Source organism: Neophocaena asiaeorientalis, unplaced genomic scaffold (assembly GCF_003031525.2).
Source record: "Neophocaena asiaeorientalis asiaeorientalis breed wild unplaced genomic scaffold, Neophocaena_asiaeorientalis_V1.1 scaffold433, whole genome shotgun sequence".
In the NCBI taxonomy this organism is placed as follows: Eukaryota; Metazoa; Chordata; class Mammalia; order Artiodactyla; family Phocoenidae; genus Neophocaena; species Neophocaena asiaeorientalis.
In genome coordinates this window covers 1,415,476-1,435,142 of record NW_020175040.1, presented here as the reverse complement: position 1 = coordinate 1,435,142, position 19,667 = coordinate 1,415,476, and the positions used below count along the sequence as shown (strand labels likewise).

Here is a 19,667-nt window from a genome sequence, read left to right as displayed (position 1 = left end):
CTGACGGTGGTCAAGGAGGGGCTGGGTGTTCCTGTTTACCTGGCGAGATAACCTGTGCAGGAGCCCTGGGTGCACTGTGTACCGAGCACGGGTTATGCAATGCAGGGCAGGCACTTCGGGATTTCTTTTCCTGCTAGTCACCTTCAGATTGTTCTACTTGGGAGGCAGCCGGGTGGTTCTGGGATCAGGAGAGCAGTGTAGGCACGGTAACCCCCCTAAGAGTTAACAGTGGCCACCCCTCTCAAGAGTCTGATGTGTGCCAGCGGTTTTACAGATGTGTTCCTGTGATTCACCCCACCTCACACGGGGCAGGCTTCCCCAGGCACACAGCTGGGAAGTGACAGACGTGCAAGTTTTCTTCCAGCTTTTCGGACTCCAGGGCGTTGGGGTCTTTCCCTACACCAGACTGCTGCTTCTGATTGCGTGGAGTGGGAAAGCCTGTGCAAGTATTTACTTCTTGCAGCCAGAGAATCCTGAGGCCCAGGCACTGAAGAGGCTGTGAATTGCAGTTGGGTGGGTAGGGTGAGAGGACAGCCGCCCTGGCCCTGGGTGCTGGGCTCTCAGGACTCAGCGCGGGCAGGTCATTTTTCCTCACCCATAAACTATCTCTGGGGTGTCTTCCAGCAATGTGATTTTTTAAAAAATCAAGTTTATTGAAGTTCAGCTTACACACAGTAAATGTGCCTCATTTCAGGTGTCAAGTTCTGTGAATCTTGACAAACCTTTGCAGTCCTGTCACCACCACCACATTCAGAGTATAGATTCCTTCCATCAGCCCGGAAAGTTCTCCTGTGTCCCTTTGTGGCAGCGTCCTCCCTTCACCCCAGGCCCTGGCAACCACTGATCTCTTTTCTGTCCCTGTAGTTTCAACATTGTGGTTGTTAACTGGAACCTTTGAGGAACCAGAGTTTGTCTTTGTTGTTTCTGCAGAAAGCATGTTCACATCAGGGATTTAGTTTAAAACCTTCCCAGGCCTGTCCGGGGTCCAGCAAAGCATCCAGCAGGATCTCAAAGCCGCCTGTCCTGTGCTTGCTGGCTCTTGTTAGCTCTTGAGGAACCTCAGAGAGAGATCACCTAGTGCTTTTCCAGCTGCTCTGTGCTTGGGGAGCTGCGGACTGAAGCGGGGAGGCCGAGAGACCGCAGGGTCAGAAGGGCCTTAACTAGCTTACTTTTATCCAGTTTTATATTGAGGTTCCGCATGTCTTTGAAGAGTTCTGCTGCTAAAAAAATTAAAAGTGGGGAACATCACAGATTGAATTAAATCCCTTTATTTCTATAGTCACTTCCTCTTGCGACCAGAATGACATCCCAACAGCTGACCTGGAGAGCTGGGCTCCTGTCTGCCTCGGCCACTTCATCTCCCTGCCCCTGCCCCACACTCAGTCCCCAGCCTCACTGGCCCTTTCTGTCCTTCCAACATGCCTGCCTCAGGCCCTTTGCATCTGCTGCCCTGCCTGCCACATTCCACCCCCAGATCCCCATGTAACAGCTGCTTCATCATTCGGCTGTCACTGCACAGGTCACCTCTTCAGAGAGGCCTTCCCTGACCTCCCAGCCCCTCCGTCCCATTACGGGGTAGGTTCATAGCATTTACGAGGACTTGACATTCCCTTGTTTGTGGTTCTCTCCCGTACAGTTTCCGCTCCTTGAAAGTGGACACCGCCTTGCGTACCTGTGAATCCCCACACCTACAATAGTGTCAGACACACGGTGCTCACTACCTGTGTGTTCATTGATTTTTATTTATAGGGAGGAAGCTGAGGCCACAATAAAGGAAGTGACCGACACGCCCAAGGCCCCACACAAGTCAGTGGCAAAACCAGGCTTTGAACCCAGGGTCTCCCTGGCTCCTAGTTGCAGCGCCTATTTTTACACTTGACTACCCTTCTGAGTCCCTCTCAGTTCGTAACGATGACCCTGAGATCTGCACGTTAATGACTAGCGAAAAGACAACTGTGGTCACCGCACTTGGAGAGAAGCGTATGGAGTTGGGCATCTTCTAGATTTTCAGGAATGAGGGTGGAAACCCCAAGGAGTTTCAGGGTGCTGTCAGCTAACAGAGCATCAGGCAGCCCTGGGCAGCTCCCGTAGCAGCCCTGCTGGTGGGAAGGCTCTGGCCGTGGCGTGGGCCCCCGGGCGGCCCTGTGTGAGTTCACTGGGCTCTAGCTGTGCAGGCTGAAGCTGGGGGCAACTCTGGGAGCTGCTGGCCTCTCAGCGGTGATGTCTCTGCAGGAGAACCCTGGACTAGGTGTCCAAAGGTCTGCTGCAACCTCATCCTAGCCCTGGCCAATTCCTTGTCCCTTCTTGGAGCCGCGGGCTTCGTCCTTTTTGAAATGGAACGAATGATCTTTGCTCTGCCTACTTCTCAGGGTTGTTGGACGGCTATGGACATGCTCAAAATAGTTAAAAATTCCCCTTGTATGTTTTTGGATAATTCATCCACATGGTTCAGAATTTCAAAATTTCAAAGACATAAAAGGGCGTACCGTAAAAAAAACCAACCACGCGCCTTTCCATTTCTGACGCCCTGTAAGAGAAGGCAGACAATGCGACCCATCTCTCGTGTATCTTGAAAGTGCTATTGTGAATAGAACCAAAGAATTACAAACATAAGAGATCATGTGATTGTTGCTGTTGTTAGCATCTTCCTCCCTAGGGATTATTATTAGGGTTATTTCTTAACCTGCCCCTCCCCACCTCACCATCCCCGGGGAAATCTCAGCCGGTTCTAAATCCTGAACGCATCCGAGTTCTGCTCACCCACCCTTATCTGGGACGACACAAAGGCCTGTTATGTAAACTGGTCTGTGCACCTCACAGGGGACGCGCACATGGGTCGGCCCTGAACAGCTGCGCCCCTTTATTCGGCCTTCTGTCGGGGTCACTGTCCCCATGCTGGGAAGGCAGCCAGGGTCCTCCCACACAGAGCTCAGTCTCTGCCCTGGGGCCCGGGCTCCACGTTGCGGGACCTTGCGCTCCATTGCTCTCCTGGTCCGAAAGTGCTTCTTTTTTTTGTTGTTGTTGCGGAGCACAGGCTCCGGACGCGCAGGCTCAGCGGCCATGGGCCAAGGGCCCAGCCGCTCCGCGGCACGTGGGATCTTCCCGGACCGGGGCACGAATCCACGTCCCCTGCATCGGCAGGCGGACTCTCAACCACTGCGCCACCAGGGAAGCCCAAGAAATCTGTTCTTGATGCCGGTGACGATCATCCTCACGGCAAAACGAACCTGCCTCCTGAGGTTTCTGCCAGTTCCGAGGTAGCACGTGCTGTGGGAGATGGTGGAAAGGGGGCCAGTGGTAGAGCCTCGGGCCCCAGGTCACAATCTTGGCTTTGCCGCCTGGGGCACGTCGCATCACCGCTCCTGATCTGTTCACCTGTCAACCCCGAGCTTAAGGACCTGACGCACAGCAGAGCATCAGCAGGTGGGAGCTGACACGGGCGTGGGTCCCCAGAGAGAGATGGTGGCCTGGGGCTCGGGAGGCTCAGCTTCTCAGCCTGGCTGCCCAGCTGCCCTTGTGCACTGATCTGCTTCCCCAGTTATGAAATGAAGGCAGAATCCCCATGTCCGTGCCGTGGAGGGCCGCTGTGTATGAAAAGGCGAGCCCACTGGGGTCACAGGGGGGTGGCATCGCCCAGACCGGGCCTTCTCACAGCTCACGGCGTCCACCTGCCTTTTTTCTTTGCTTCCATCCCTTTGGTGTTTCGGCCTGTTTGCGTTTTCCTTCCTTCTGTCAGCCCTGTGTGGCCCTTGCAGAGAGGCTTTGGGCGTGAGGGATCGTGAAGCTTAGTAGTAAGGGGGCAGCCCTCCCTCCCTGAGTCCCCCATCTCCTGAGTTTTCACCACTGTTCTCGTGCTCTGTTCTACCTGGTCCTTGCAGCCACCCAGTGAGACCCCATTTCACAGACGGGGAGATGAAGGCCATGTGTGGCAGGTCTGAACCAGAACCTTGCCTGCCAGCTCCTCGTGTGGCGCCTTTTCCTCATTGCTGTTCACGCCCTCTACCACTACCAGCTGCCACACGCATGTGTGTGAGCTCATGCGCGCGTGCGTGTGCGCACACACAGACACGTGCATGAACACACGCATGGAAAGGTTTGGGACCAATGTGCAATCTGGGCCGTCGTGTATCACTTGCATTTTACGTTTTCTAACATTTTGATTAGCAGTATCTCATCAACATACTAATGCCGTCTGCTTGTTAAACAAATCCTTATTAATTCAGATTAATTGGCAGAAGTGGTGCTTATGGCCAGTGTGAGCAAAAGAAAGCGCCTGCCTTCTAGAATGGCCTACGTAATGCTGGTTTTTTTTTTAAATAAATTTATTTATTTATTTTTGGCTGTGTTGGGTCTTCGTTGCCGCGCGCGGGCTTTCTCTGGTTGCGGTGAGCAGGGGCTACTCTGTTGCGGTGCGTGGGCTTCTCATTGCGGTGGCTTCTCTTGTTGTGGAGCACGGGCTCTAGGCGTGCGGGCTTCAGTAGTTGTGGCTCGCGGGCTCTAGAGCGCAGACTCAGTAGTTGTGGCGCACGGGCTTAGTTGCCTCGCAGCATGTGGGATCTTCCCGGACCAGGGCTCGAACCCGTGTCTCCTGCATTGGCAGGTGGATTCTTAACCACTGCGCCACCAGGGAAGCCCCGTAATGCTGTTTTATTGAACGTACAGCCAGTGCTGGTAGGTAGAGGCGTCTGCAACCTGCTCTGGGGATGTAGTGAGTCAGGACCATTAGTCACTAGCAGCGCCCTTCTCCGTGGGTTACATACGCATCCCCTCCCTTCTTACCTGTCCTGCTTGGCCTTGCAGGCCTCCCTCTCCTACCCCAGGAAGAGGTCAGAGTAGCCCTAGACCAGGTATGTGACTTTCCACACAGGTTGTTTAAAAGGCGACAACCTGGAGCTTAGATGTGTCGCTAGGACCTGTCCCTCTCAAAGTGGTCTCCTTGGGAAATTGCATAAGTATTTCCGGATGTTGGATCACAGGGTGGGTCTGATGACTCAGAAGGGTCAGAGGCCACTGGAGCAGAGCCTGCCACGCTGTCAGGAGGCCTTTGGTCCCAGATGAGATCTGACTGTGAAAGCAGAGTCCAGGCTCACGTCAGGCCGGGCCTTGCCCAAGGGCAGTCGCCATGTGTGGGCGACAAGGTTCATCCTGATCCCAGAGGCCTGCAGCGGTGACCTCCACCTCACGGCGGACAGTCGGTGGGTCATTTCCCTTCCGCATGTCAGTTTCCTTGGGCGCCATGTGAGGAGGCTGGACCACATCACTGAGGGATTCCATTTTCCTTGAGGAAAGTTCCTTGTAGTTTCAAGCCAGGTAGTCCCCACCTCTGCCTTTTTTTATGTCTGAGAAGTGTAAAAATCAGATTTTTTTTAAATTAAAAATACTCTTTATATTTTTCAGTGAAGCACTTTTATTGTTTTGGTTGAACTTGTTTTTTACTCTCGGGTTTTAAATCTGTAGTGGGGACACGAACAGTGGATGATTTCATGATGAAAAAAATGGATCACAGGATAAACTTCAGTTTGCCAGCTATGAATTGTCAGTATCTGCCATGTTTGCATTACAGATGAAATACATGGGAAAAATCAACCTTAATATTGAAATCACAAGGTAAATACCTCAATGTAAACTCCAGCTCTGCGGTCTGCATCAGGTTATTTTCCCCAGAATAAGCTCTTGACCAGTATTGGCCGAATGAAGGAGCGAGTGAGGGAGAGGGCGGGACGGGGGGCGGGGAGAGGCGGAGGGGCATGTCTGCGCCGGAGGTGGGTCCGGAACCTCAGCTTGCAGAGTGGGGTCCATGCAAGAGCCGGGGAGATGGAAGGCCCCCGTGTGCTAGGATGCCTGGGGCAGTTTGCTCTGTGTGTCTGTACGTGTGTATGTACATCAACACGTTATTGTTTTGCTTTACGTAAGTCAGCCTTACCTGACCGTCCTGTCCAAAGTAGTACTCCACCAAGTTCCTTTTTAAAAAAATCTTTATTGAGATATAATTCATATACTGTGAATTCCCCCATTTAAAGTGTACAATTCAGTGTTTTTTCCTGTTGTTTTGAATACTCACCAGGGTCAGCTTTAGGATATTTTCATCACCCAGACAGGAGCCTGGTAGCTATCAGCAGTCATGCCTGTTCCACTCTCCCCCAGCCCATCTCTGTGGAGCTGCCCCTTCTGGACACACATGTCCATGGAACCACACACTGTCGCGGGGTCCTTGGGTCATGTTTTTGAGGTCTGAGTTACTTTTCATCCCTTCCTCGCCCTGCTTAGTTTTTCTTCCTAGCACTCCGTCCACCCCCCAAGTCACACTCACCGTGTCGTTCTGTGCGTTGGCCCCTGACACCGTGCCTTCCCCGTGTGTCCTGGCAGGTGAGTAAAGCACTCTCTCCAGGTGAATGGGATATTCCCATTCATCCTCTCTGAACTCAGTAGGTGTAATCAATATGAAAAGTCCCGTGTTCCTGAAGCTCTGTGGGATTTGCTTGTGTTGCATTGATTCATTCCTTCTTGTCATTCTCCCTGTTCTCCTCTGGAGGTTGCGCAGGGCGGGAGCTGGGCTTAGGGTCTGGCCTCTGTAGTGACAGCGTGTTCTGCTGTGCTGTGTTCTGGCAGCCCGTGCCCCACCTTCCAGATCCCTGATTTACTTTTCAGCTGCCTCTATTCCGATGTTCATTTCATCTTTTAGTTTCTGTATTCTGACAATTAACGTTTTTCATTTCCAAGATCTCCAGTTGGTACTTGTTCCTATCAGCAATATTTTCATTCTCAGGATATTATTAACACTTCTATTTTTCCCAATTTTTCACTATGAAAAAGTTTAAAAATATAGGAAAGTTGGAAGGATAACATAGTGAGCCCCATATATGCTCTACATAGATTTAACAATTGCTTGTGTTTTGCTGCATTTGCCTTATCTTTTTGTATGTGTAATATAAATTTTTTTATTTGAAAGTAAGTTGCAGATGGCATGATACCCCACCCCTGGATACCTCGACATACAGCCTTTTAAGAATAAGCACAGTGTGTTATCATACCTAAACAAATCATTGTTTCTATAAGCATCTACTTAGTCCATTTTTAAGTTTCCCCAACTTCCTCCAAAATGTCTTTTATAGAGTTTTCTCCCTTGAGCTGGAGTCCAGTGTGGGTTTAGACCAGAACGATGCCTCACTTCTGTTTTGATGACTCATGTTTTTTAAGAGTCGCTTTCTGGATTTGTCTCCCGTTTCCCTCGTGGTGTCTTTTCCCTTGTTCCTCTACCCTTTGAATTTTCTGTAAGCTGGGGGTTGAGTTTAGAGGTTCAGAGACACTCGGGTGGAAGGGTTTTGGCGAGAATGACTCACGGGTAATGTTTGCACCCACACTGCCCCATGGCAGGTGGGACGTGATGAAGGTCCCCCGCTGGAGGTGAGGCCAAGTTTGATCTCCACTCACATTTATTGTTAAAGATTCCTTTTTGCTCCATTTTCCTTTGTTTCTTGGGTTATCATTTAAGAGCCAGGGCCTTGAGCTGGGCTCTTCTGTCTGGAGCAACAGACAAGTTAAGTTAGATGAAAAGGGAAAAACACCTGAAACTTAGAAGGTGCTCTGTCGAGCTTAACTGTGGTTGTTGGCTGGAAGTTTCCATGTGACACCCAGGACAGAAACTGCACGTCAGTGGGTTCAGGGTTTGTTCTGTGAGTACCTCCTCCCTTCCAGGTGCTGTTCTGAGTACCTACAAAAGGAAGACACGTGAGATGTGTCCCTGTGCCTCGGAGCTCATGTCTGGCTTGGGGGACAGATGTGCAAGCACCTAAGGAGCATGAGTGCCGTCCATACTGCTGCTGCAGGGACTGAACTGCCAAACCAGGAACCGAATCATGCGGCCTTACAAGCACACGTGTGTTTACTGTGGCCATAGCAGGACCAGATATCTGAAATTCGGAGTGTTCCTGCTTGGGTGCCATGCTGTCACGGGGCTGCTTGCCTGGTGCCCAGGACACAGACGATGCGCAGTCCTCTTCCCGGGCTTGGAGCTGGGCGTTGAAGGAGGACAGTTCCCAGTGAGGAAAGACAGGGGCTGTGCTCCAGGGCTGCGTTCATGTGCGGCCCCGGAAGCGGGAGAGGGCCTGGTGTTCATCCAATCAGGGGAAGTGGGACCCCGTGGGGCGTGGGAGCCGCCTTCCTGTCATGCTGGAAGGTATGCTCTGGGCCAAGGAGCGAATGGGTTGGCTTTGTCTGATGCTGGGTGGCGGCCCAGCCGCAAGTCCTGGTCCGGGTGCTGCGGCCCCTGCTCTTGACCTCCCTGGGGGGCACAGATTGCTGCCTGACGTCCTGCCTGGGTTTCGTCCCCATGTACCCCATTGTGCCTGAAGGGGCTACAAGCAGGTAAGAGGCCACCTGTGAGTCCCACCTTGGTCGCCAGCACAGGGCCGCCGGCTTCCCAGGCCCTCCTCGCTGTACCGGGAGCTCAGGCTGCCCACATCCCCCATGGGCGGAGGCTGGGCCTTTCTTCCCACCAGGACTGAAGGACAGGCTGACTGATTCCTGCAGGAGGAGGGGGTTTCATGAAAAAAAGCACAGGACATGGTCTGTGGAGGAGCCGTGCACACAGCGAAGGGCACAGGTTTCAGAGTTAGACTGAGCTCTCCTTTCCTGTGCCCTGGGACCCGTCTTGTAAAAGGCTCTGAGATGCACCTGCAGGGCTGCCTGAGGATGGAATGTACCGAGACAGGGAGCTCCGGCACAGTCAGCCTGGAGGGGCTCACAGCGCGTCTGTCACCTTCATCACCCGGGTTCCCACCACTGTTCGCAAGATGCTGGAGGTGAAACACAGATGCCAGGAAGCCATCTGATCACCCTTGGTCCCCTGGCTGGTGGAGCAGGGCGGGGAACCAGGGGTCCCGCCTCCCTTCTTCCAGTGGTGGTGGCTCTACAGGGAGAGCTGCATGGTGACAAGGGACACAGTTGCCTCTGACGCTGGGATCCTGAGCAGTCATGTTTCGGGGGCGGGAGGAACCTGGGCCCAGGAATCTGTCCGCAGCCCTTGTCAGCCGCTGGGAGGCGCGTCTGTGTCAGGTCCGCACCCACCCACCCCCCCGCCCCCGTCCGGTGTTGCTGCCCCGGTTCTCCTCACTTAGGCTCCATCCCCTCCGGCCTGTCTCACCCGCTAACACATTGGAGGTTTTGCAGGGTCTTACCGTCGCTTCTGGCAGTGCACCTGCCTCTCCGCCGCGGCTTGTTTTCAAGCCCGGGGCTGAGCTCTTCCCTGAGGACTGAGGCAGAAGTGACAGCGGCTGGCCGGGGAGTAGCTTGCAGACCACCTCCTGGTTCAGACTCCCCACATTCTGAGACACGATGAACAGCAGCATGGGGGCTCGTATTTGGGTCTCTCCAACCAGTTTTGGGAGTTTTGTCTTGAGAACTAATTTTTCCAAAGTCCCTTTCTGCTATGAAGAAGCAAGGAACTTCCCACTGCCGGCCTCATCCTGTGGGAGAAAGGCTGTTCAGATAAAATCCTCTGTTTCCATCGGGAGGGATGGTGCTGGACAAAGGTTCTGGGACCTGAATCGCCAACGGTGCAGTTGATTTTATTTATTAGCTTTATTTAACCTACTAAGCAGAATTGACTTCCCACCGGGGCACATGGGGACCCTCTCTGGAGAGCAGCCCTTGCCCTGCCAGCCTCATCTCGCTCCCACTGGCCTGACCGCAGGACCTGCCCTCAGAGGGCTTCCTTCCTGGTCAGACGCCTGCTCTGCGCCAGGTTGCAAAGGAATGAGATGGGGTCTGTCCCCACCAGAGCCCGTTTTTTGTTTTATTTGTTTTTTAATTTTTGGCTACGTTGGGTCTTCGTTTTTGCATGCGGGGCTTTCTCTAGTTGCGGCGAGCGGGGGCTAGTCTTCGTTGCGGTGCATGGGGTTCTCATTGCAGTGGCTTCTCTTTTTGCGGAGCACAGGCTCTAGGCGCGTGGGCTTCCGTAGTTGTGGCGCACGGGCTTCAGTAGTTGTGGCTTGAGGGCTCTACAGTACCGGCTCAGTAGTTGTGGCTCACAGGCTTAGTTGCTCCGCAGCATGTGGGATCTTCCCGGACCAGGGATTGAATCCGTGTCCCGTGCATTGGCAGGTGGGTTCTTAACCACTGCGCCACCAGGGAAGTCCCCAGAGCCCGTTCTTGATGGCGAGAGGCAGAGTTACAAACCAGGAGCCCCGCACATACAGCCCTGGGCCAGTTCCCACCGTGAACCGTTTCGTTTGGCCTGCTCAGTGGTGATTTGCTGGTTTGTTTTTTATTGAATTTGCTTTAGGCAGGATATCCTTTTCTGTCACCTTGCTGCATTTTATGTTCCCTTCCTGGCCCCCAAAGACACCCAAGTTTGGGACAGGTGACATCCTCTGTGGTGTATGCTGTCATAGAGGCAAGAGTAAAGGGCTGTGGACCACGAAGAAAAGAAAGCTGAGTCTGCTTGGTGTGGGGCCCAGGCCTGTGCATCGGGGAAGCTCCACTGACCAGGTGACCTTGAACTGGGGCCCTGATGGTTAGGTAGGAGTTCACCAAAAGGTCAAGAGGAATGCAGTCTATCCTAGAAAAGGAGATAATGGCAAAATGGTAACACCCTTCATGGGTGTGGGGACCCAGAGGGACAGTGTTAACTGGGAGTTGTTAGGTGTGGAGCTTAGAAGGGAAAATAGCCTCGTCCCTCACCTCGATACCGTACTTCCCCTTGAAATTCCCACCCCACATGTCTGAAACTCACCTGACTGACCCCTGCGGAGCTGGAGGGGGGCAGCTGCCCTCTCCCGAGCGTCCGTGCTCTGGAAGCACTTTTCCATCCTGGTCGGGCCTCAGTCCTACCCTCTGTGCCCCAAAGGTGCTTCCGGACTTCACTCTGGGTATCAGCAGCCCAGAGAATTTCCCCCAAAGTCAACTGTCAGATGAGACAGCCTGGCTGGGAAGGTCAGAGAAACTGGCGATGCACCCGGTGGGAGGTGGGTGGCAGGCGGGCGTCGGGGAGGGGGCTCGGGTGTGATCCGTGAACGAGGCCCCTGTTTGTCTGTCCAGTGAGTGCAGGTGGAGAACTTCCAGGTGGGGAAGGAGGTGGGCGGGGGTGGTGGCTTCAATTTGGCAGGCAGGTGCTCGTCCAGCCGATGGACCGTGTATTCATCGAGCACCTTCTACCTGGCTTATGCAGAAAGCCAGCCAGACACAGCCCCTGCCCTCAAGAGTCCCACGTGAGGTAGGGACAGTAAACATTTAAGAAGTGTGCGTGCACGCCTGTGTCCAGCCAGGCGGTGCAGAGGCTGAGGCGGGGCCGTGGGGTGCGGGGCTGGGATGGCGAGGGTCTGAGACAAGAGCGTTTCAGGCAGGGGCCTTGATGCGGCCTCCCGGGAGCTGGACACGCGGGGTGGGTGACGGCAGGAAGTCGGGGCCTGTGGGGCCTGCAGGCGATGCGGAGGGCTCGGACGACGCACTTGAGGGTGGAGGCCGGAGAGCGGAGGGGCTGCAGGATCTCAGCCGGGTTCTGGCGGCTCCACAGTGGCTGCTGTGCGGGGCATGGGCCGGGCGCTGGGCGGGTGGAGGCCGTCCGCAGGGAGCCTGGCGCCGGCTTGGCTGTGATGCGTGTGAAGGAGCGGGAAACGCAGAGCAGAGGAGCCTCCACACCCGTGATTTCCTGGGCGCTGGGCTGCTGCCGAGGTCTGTGCCGGGGAGCAGGCAGGCAGATGGGCTCGGACCCAGCACGATGTCAAGATGCCTTCCTCGGCCAATCACTGCACCTCCAGAGCCGGCTTTCTCCTCTGTGACGTGGGGCTCACGGTCTCTGCCCACAGCCCCGTGAGACCCCGAGCGAGGCCGGCACCCGCCGCGGGTCCCCGCACTACCCCTGCACAGGTCCCCACTGCGTCCACGCGGCACTTCTGCTCTGGTTTCTAATTTTCTTTTTTTTTTTTTTAAGTTTTTGGCTAAGTAGTTGTGGTGCACGGGCCTAGTTGCTCCACGGCCTGTGGGATCTTCCCGGACCAGGGATCGAACCCGTGTCCCCCGCAATGGCAGGCGGACTCCTAACCACTGCGCCACCAGGGAAGTCCCTGCTCTGGTTGCTAAGGCAGAGCCCGGGCCTGTGCTGCCCAGGAGATGGCTCAGGACGATGCTGCTCTGCTCGCCTGGGTCTCCAGTAGCTCAGGTGTCTAAGCCTCATTAACCTTCTCACCAGCCTCCCCGGGGCCCTGCCTGGTGGAGGAGCTGTGCTTGGCTGCCTGGAAAGCGGGGCCGCTCCCAGCCTGGCTTCACCCAGCTCTTGGAACACAGGGGGCATTCGGGCCAAGCCATAGGGCCGCCTCTGTAGGACCGTCCTCCACGCAGCAGCCGGCAGCTTTACAGACATAAGTCGGGGCACGTCCCGGCAAGAGTGTGCGCGGAGCTCATCTGTTTCTAGAACAGAGAAGGGAGGAAAGGTTGTGGAGGCTGCATTCTCATGTTGGTCCCTCTGTGGGCAAGTGGGGCTTGATCGGGCCCGGCATCCCCTGCCCTGCACTGGCTGAGTGTCAGTCCATAGGCTGGCAGGTTCCTCTCATCTGGGACCCGAGTCCCGAGTGCTCAGTGGTTTGCAGCGGGCCTCCCGGGCTAGGATCTGGGAGGCTCGAAGGCTGTTTCTGTGCGAGGCTGGTTGCTGTGACAATGGCTGGAGCACAGGGTGCTGCTGAGACGTGCGAAGCGGAATGCGAGGCGTCTGATACACATCCCCTGCTTCGGACGATCTGCCGCCGTCTCCCACCATGGTGAAGTAACACCCACCTCAGGCTCTGGCTCTGGCACCGCCGATGGCCTCGCCTTCCGGGGTGCTGCTTTGCTGCCATCTGGCCACGCTGCCCTTGCTGTGTTTCCAGCGTGGCAGGCTCTGTCCTGCCTCTGGGCCTTTGTCCCCTGCGCCTGAACACTGTTCCCACGACTGGCAGGAGCCTCAGCCCAGGGGCCACCTTCTGTGACCACCCTGGGAGGTGCCATCCGGGGAGGCCCTCCCGTTACCTTTGCTTTCTTCAAGGTGCTCGTCCCCCCTCTCTGCAAGTGTCCCACTGGCCTTCTTCTCCTCTGCCTCCTTTTAACTGGAAAGGGAACTCTGTTCCTGTTTCACCCCCTGCAACGTTGCCAGTCCTTCCAACCCGGGCTGGGACATGGCTGACGTTCAGTTCGTACTGAATGAACAAATGTGTGGTCGTGCACACAGCCCGGTGTGCCTTTCTTTGAGCCCTTTACGTGTTCCACTTTGCATTAAAGCTCCTTGGCGTGTATTAAAAACGCCAGCCCCAAATGATGCCAGCTCAGTAATACCGTTAAGGGGACGCGTTTATCCAGCCCCTTCTCTGCGCTCGGCTCTGAGCGCACTGAGTCTATCATTCACCCTACGGCACCTTTTTTGACAGATGAAAAGTGAATTAGGTTTTAGCCTGCAGGCATGAAGGTGGGAAGTGACGGGACTGGTTCAGGATCTCAGGCTGCTGGCCCGCGCACTGACCCTGCTTTTCTCTTCCCCTGGCTCTGATGTGGGGAAATAGGATGAGAGTATTTCCAGTCATGAGAAGGACCTACTTTCCAAAAATATTTCCTCCATTACTGCCCAGATTTCACGAGTTGGTTGACCCAGATACCGTAATCTGTAGCTATTGTGTTGGGTTTTTATTTTTAATTGTTATCGGTTACACTTGTGTATGATGGTTCAACAAGGCTTGGTCTCCGGATACTCCCCTCTGCCCCCAGCCTCTAGGGGCAACCACTTCTGGCTCTTCTCTGTTTCGCCTTCTCTTGCTTGTGTTGCTACCCCTCCTCCCCCAGGTACACGCATCATCTATTGACTTCCTGCTTTGGAAGATGAAGATTTAACTCTCAGCACTACCCTAGCCCCCATCACACACACGCACGCACACTTTGCATCCTCCCAGTAGAGGTGTGTGGTAATGTTGATTAGATCAGCATTAAGTTCCTTTCAGTTCTATTCGCAAAACATAGCCCCAATTTGATCACTTCTCCCTAACTTCACTGCTACGACTGTGGTCTTTTACCTGGATTATGGCCACAGCCGTCTAACTGGGCTCCCCGTTTCCGTCCTTCCTCTCTTTTTTTGGCTGCATGGCTTGTGAGATCCTAGCTCCCCGACCAGGGATTGAGCCCGCGCCCTCAGCAGTGAACCCATGGAATCCTAACTACTGGATCACCAGGGAATTTCCTGTCCTTGCTCTCTTTTGATCTGTTGTCCATACAGTAGTCAGAGTGATCCTGTTGAAAAATAAATTTGATTGGCTCAAAACTCCCTGGCTTCCCCTTCACTCACAGTGAAGGACAAAGTTCTTGCTGTGGCCTCCAGGGCACTGCATGATCTGGCCCAATTCCTAGGTCATCCCTCATTTCTTTCTCCCCTTTCACTCTGCTCCCAACACACTGATCTTCGTGCACCAGTCATGTCTCTGCCTCAGGGCCTTTGCACTTGCTCTCTCTCTCTCCCTGGAATGCTTGTCTCGCAGGCATCTGCACAGCTGGCTAACTTTCTTCAGATCTTTACCCAACTGTTATCTCAATGAGGCCTTCCTATCTAAAACGTCATTCCTCACCATACATGATAACTTCTTCCCCTGCTTGTTTTTTCCATCTTATCACTATCTAGCATACTGATTATTGGATTACTTATTTTATGATAAGTATTTTATTTATATTCTGTATTAACATATAAACAAATATATATCCGTATTACTTGTTATTATCTTACCGTAGCACCGTCTCCTGCCCTAGACCATAAGCTTGAGCCCAGGAATTTGTGTCTGCTTCCTCTGCTCTCGCTGGTACCTAGAACGTAGAGCAGGTGTCCAGTAAGCGCTGTTGAAATGGCTGAATGAACACATTCTGGTTAGTGAGAGCTGTTCACGGCTGAGCCGTGTAGCACTGTCTTTCATTCCCCGTGCTCCCTAGTTTTTCCTGGTGGTCGTGATCATCTTGTTTTTGCGTGGGGTCTATGTATTTGCCATTAACTCGGCTCCAGATCCTCCCCCAACTGGCACACTCACCCTCTCCATCTACCCCACATACTGTGTAATTGTCCCCGCAATGTCTTGCTGCCTCTCAGTTCCATCTTCTTGAAGAAGTCTCTCCCAGAGCGTTCTTAATTTCTGTTTTAGATTTTCTGTGGCTAGAGGAGAGAATATTCTTCTCACAGAAGAATACAACCTTCTGAGATTCATTGAGGCTTATCTTAAGATTTAAGATCTTATTTAATCCAAGATGAAATACTTGGTATTGATTTTTCTTCAAGTTCACTCATTCTTTTTTCCTGTCTCCATTCTGCCATTAAGCTCATCAAATGAATTTCCCACTTCACTTACTGTACTTTTCAGTGCTAGAATTTTGACCCTCTTAAAATATGTTTTTAGAAATAATTTCCGTTTCTCTAACTGAAATTCCCGATTTGCCCACTTAGAGTGGTATTTTGCTCCAGTTCTTCGAACGTATTTTCCTTTAATTCTCTGATTATATTTAAAATAACTGCTTTAAAGTCTTTGTCTACTAAATCCAATACTTGGGCCATTTTGGCCTTATTTTCTATTGACTGCTTTTCTCTCTTGGGGTCAAATTGTCTTTTTTTTTTTTTGCATGTTTAGCAGGTTTTTAATTGTATACTGGAAATACTGGTTGATACTGGCTAGTGACTCTGCATCGTGTTGGAAGGGCACTGATTCATGTCCTAGTAGTCAATTCAGTGACTGACTGATCACCTTGAACCTGTGTGGCTTGTCTTCACGTTCTGTTAGGGCAGAGAGATGCAAGTCTGACAGTGTTTCTCTAGCCTTTCACCTTGACAGAACGCGGCCTCCAAACCTGAGAGCTTGGTTTAGGGTTTCTTGGGCAGGTGTCGGGAGGCCTGCCTCTTGCCGTGGTCCTCACTCGTAGGGCACAGCCCTCCTGATGTCTCAGCTCCATATCTGGGTCCTTCGCAAGGCGCTAAGGAGGCCTCTTCCCCGTGGCTGGGTTGGAAGATCCCCCAGCACTGTTCAGCCTCCACCTCTGGTGTGTTCTCACCCCCAGAGGAGCCGCTCTCTGGTTAGAACCTGGGAGCCTCACCCTGTGCGCGGAGCCCGCGGGCTAGGACCCACCAGGGCCCCTCCCCCCAATCGCTCCTCATTCCAGTCCCACTAGCTGCTCCAGGCTCCATGCCCTGCTTGGAGTCTAGCCCCCTGTCCTGTGGTCAGAAAACCGTCCCCAGTAGAGTGCTGGCAATTGTGAGGCGCCTTCCATGAGTTTTGCTTCTTTCAAGGATTAGGGTCTTGTTCTGTGTTGTTTACATTCTGAAAACAGTAGCCTCCCATGTTTTTCTCAGTCTCCCGGTTGTTTAAGGAGGGAGGTCTCGAAGGCCACTAAATACTCTGCCAGAGCTGGAGGCTCCCAACCGGCCGCGTCCTGGCTTGCGGCTTGGCTGCTGTCTTGGGATCTCCCTACCACCCGGGGTTTCCCTTCGCCTCTCTTTTGAGTTGAATTCTCTTTCTGGATCCCCATTTCCTTCGTGTTGGTTGATTTCAGCAGCTTCCTTAGAAAGGGTGGCAGGAAGGTAAATTTTTTGAGGCCCCTATGTCTGAAAATGCCTTTGTTAAACCATCGCACTTGACTCAGTGATTAGGTGGAGAATTCTAGGCTGGAAATTATTTTCCCTTGTAATTTTAGGCATCGTTTCATTGAATGTCTAATGCAATATGGATCTTTTCTGTGAAGCCTTCAAACCAGTTTTTCCTTTCTCTCTTTTGTTTTCCCTGCAACTTTTTAGGGTCCTTTCTTCCTCACTGTTCTGGAGTTCCCACGGCCAAGTGTCTGTGGGTCTGTTTTCCTCCATTGTGTACTTAGTGGGCCTTTTCAATCAGTTCTGGGGAATTTTCTTGAAGCATTTCTTTGATTTTACTATTCTTTTTTTCCAAAACTCTTACTATCCTGATGGTGGACCTTCTAGGCTGGTTCCACAATTCCTTTTCTCTCTTTTCCATCTCTTTGCATTTTTTCCCCCGCTTGGAAATTCTTCAAGTTTATCTTCCAACGCTTATGTTGCATTTTTCATTTATGTTATATTTTTAATTTTCAAGAGCTCGTTTTTCCTTTCCGAATGTTCCCTCTACTTAAAATGAGAGTGTTCTTTTATCATTTCATGGACCTTTTCTTATCTCTGAAAACACTGATGATTATTTTGGAGATTGTTTTGAGAAACTCTGCCTAGTTTCTTTTTCCACCAAGTTGCCTTTTCCCGTGTCTGCTTGGCCTCTGTGTTTGATGCTCCCCTCTGGGGTGCGGAGGGGAGTCCTAGGTCGTCTGGATCCCAGGCTGGTGTGGTGCCGAGGTCCCGCCTTTCACGTCACCCCTGCGTGAGCTGTGCCCCGGGACCTGCTTCCTGGAGCCTCTCACCCTGCAGAGCAAATGGGACGTCTCAGGCCGGGGGTTTGGTTTGGCGAGTCGTGGCTCAGAGCGTATCAACCGGTGGACCCCTCTTGTGAGGCCCAGGAAGAGGTGGTCACCTCCACAGTGCCAGGGCCAGAAGCCCTGCCCGCAGGAACTGTCTGAGGCCTCTGGGTCTGTCCCCACCCTGGACGCCCCTTGAGAACGGGATAGAGAGGCACCCAGAGCGCTTGTGCCAGTGGAGGAGGGTGGATGGCCTGCGGCTCAGGATGTCATCTTCAGGGCCCCGAGGACCTGTGGTCTGCGGAGCAGAGAAGGCAGGCCCTGAGCCGCTGAGAGCCCTGGACCCGCCCATTCTGGTGCCCTCCGCGGCTCAGCCTCCTGGCCCGGGCACAGCGACCATCCAGGTTGGCCCCTGGCCCAGCTTCCGCCGCCCTACCTGGGGTCTCTGCCGCCATCGTGCTGCTGCTGCTGGAAGGCAGGGATGCTCCCGCCCCGCCGGGCGCCCATCCAGGCAGGCCTGGCAGCGGCCCTGATGGGTGCTGGTGAAGTGAGGACCTGGGCGGGAGGAAGGTTGGGACCGGGGTTAGGGTTCGTAGGCTGCGCCAGCTGATGGCAGAGGCCGCCTGAGAGGAGCCTCCCCGGGCCGTCCCTGCCCAGCGTGAGCATCTTCCCTGGCGCCGCTGAGGCAGAACAGAGAGCCCGAGCGCTGGGGGCCTCCCGACGGTGGGGGCAGCGGGCACTCACGGCCCAGAGGGGCAGGCAGTAGACACGGCGCCAGCAGCGAGCCTGGTGTCCAGGGCAGAGAGGATTCGGGGTCCAGTGTGCTTCCCGCCACGGTGCAGAACCCACCCCCTTGTCTTGGGACTCTGGAGGTGGAAACGGGGCTGCCCGCCTCCACGTTGCTCCCCCCGTCCTGCTCAGGCCGCTGAGTTGCCTTCCAAGGGCTCAGAAGGCCCCTCCGCTCTGTCCACCTTCGGGCCCCTCCTACGTGGGGCCTGCCGAGCTGTGGCCGGTGGCCTGCCCCCAGAAGCAGCACTTTGGGGGTGGGTCTGGGGGCTCGGCCTCCCCGTCCCCTGTGCTCGGCTGCACCCCCGGGTTCACGGGACCCCTGTTCCTTTAGCTGCAGATCTGGGACACGGCTGGCCAGGAGCGCTTCCGCACCATCACCCAGAGCTACTACCGCAGCGCCAACGGGGCCATCCTGGCATACGACATCACCAAGAGGAGCTCCTTCCTGTCGGTGCCTCACTGGATCGAGGACGTGAGGAAGTACGCGGGCTCCAACATCGTGCAGCTGCTCATCGGTGAGCGGGGGCCCCTGCGGTCCGCCCGTCTGTCTGTCTGTCTGTCTCAGTCTCTCTCTCCTTTCTAAACAAAGGGCAAACAGAGCACAGAGAGAGCTGAGCTTGGCCAGGTAGGAGCGGAGCCAGGACCATGATCTAGAAAATTCGGAGACTTCGCTGTTGGTCCGGTGGTTAAGACTCTGAGCTTCCACTGCAGGGGGCACGGGTTCGATCCCTGCTCAGGGGACTAAGATCCCACGTGCCACGAGGCGCGGCCAAAAAAAAAAGAAACTTCGGATCCTGCTAATCACTTGTAAAGTTACAGTCAAAGTGGAAATGAGACGACGCAGGCCAGGAAGCCGTCTCCACGTGGCCGCACCTTGGCCCAGGCTAGTTCGGTCTTCATCATGTGTGTTCTCATAACCCTGCCTGCTCCTCATGTGTCAGGGACGGGGCCGAGGGTCAGAAAAGTGAAGTCATTTATCCCGTGCACATAGCCTGTGAGCATGTAAACGTGGCCGATAGTGATTCAGTGGCCTGCTCTGTCGGCCACCCTGCAGGGGGTGCTTCTCAGGCGTCCACGCTCCTCCCAGCCACTCTGAAGTCTTGGTGGAGGGCAGACGCCGGCACCACCCGCAGAGCATCTCACTCGGAAGCACTGGGTGGGCCCACGCGTGTGCATTTCTAACAAGTTCCCGGGTGACACAGTGATCCCACTTTGAGAACCGACGCTGCAGGGGGTGCCGTGACCTCCATTTTACCTTTTCCTCCTGCATAAACTTCTCGGGCCTGGATTCAAGAAGCTTTGGACCATGTGTGTGGTCCCTGGGGTGCTCGTCCCAACAGGTTGATTCCTCTAAGGTGAGCGAGTGCAGATGGGCCTGGACTGGGGTGTGGGTGCTCTAGGCGGACTGGACTCCCCGGGCAGGAAGGGAGTCCTCCCTACGTGGCCTGATGCTCCCCTTTCATCCAGGACTCTTTTTTTTTTTT

The 19,667-nt window shown here is 54.1% G+C and overlaps 1 protein-coding gene across 1 annotated transcript in view; it reads left to right on the top strand.

Moving 5' to 3' along the window:
• Positions 1-19,667, top strand: part of RAB43 (RAB43, member RAS oncogene family) — a 30,313-nt gene that overhangs the window by 5,511 nt on the left and 5,135 nt on the right. Inside the window, exon 4 of the mRNA XM_024763395.1 lies at positions 18,515-18,698. Coding sequence (XP_024619163.1) covers positions 18,515-18,698 — 184 coding nt within the window. The remainder of the gene's footprint in view (positions 1-18,514; positions 18,699-19,667) is intronic.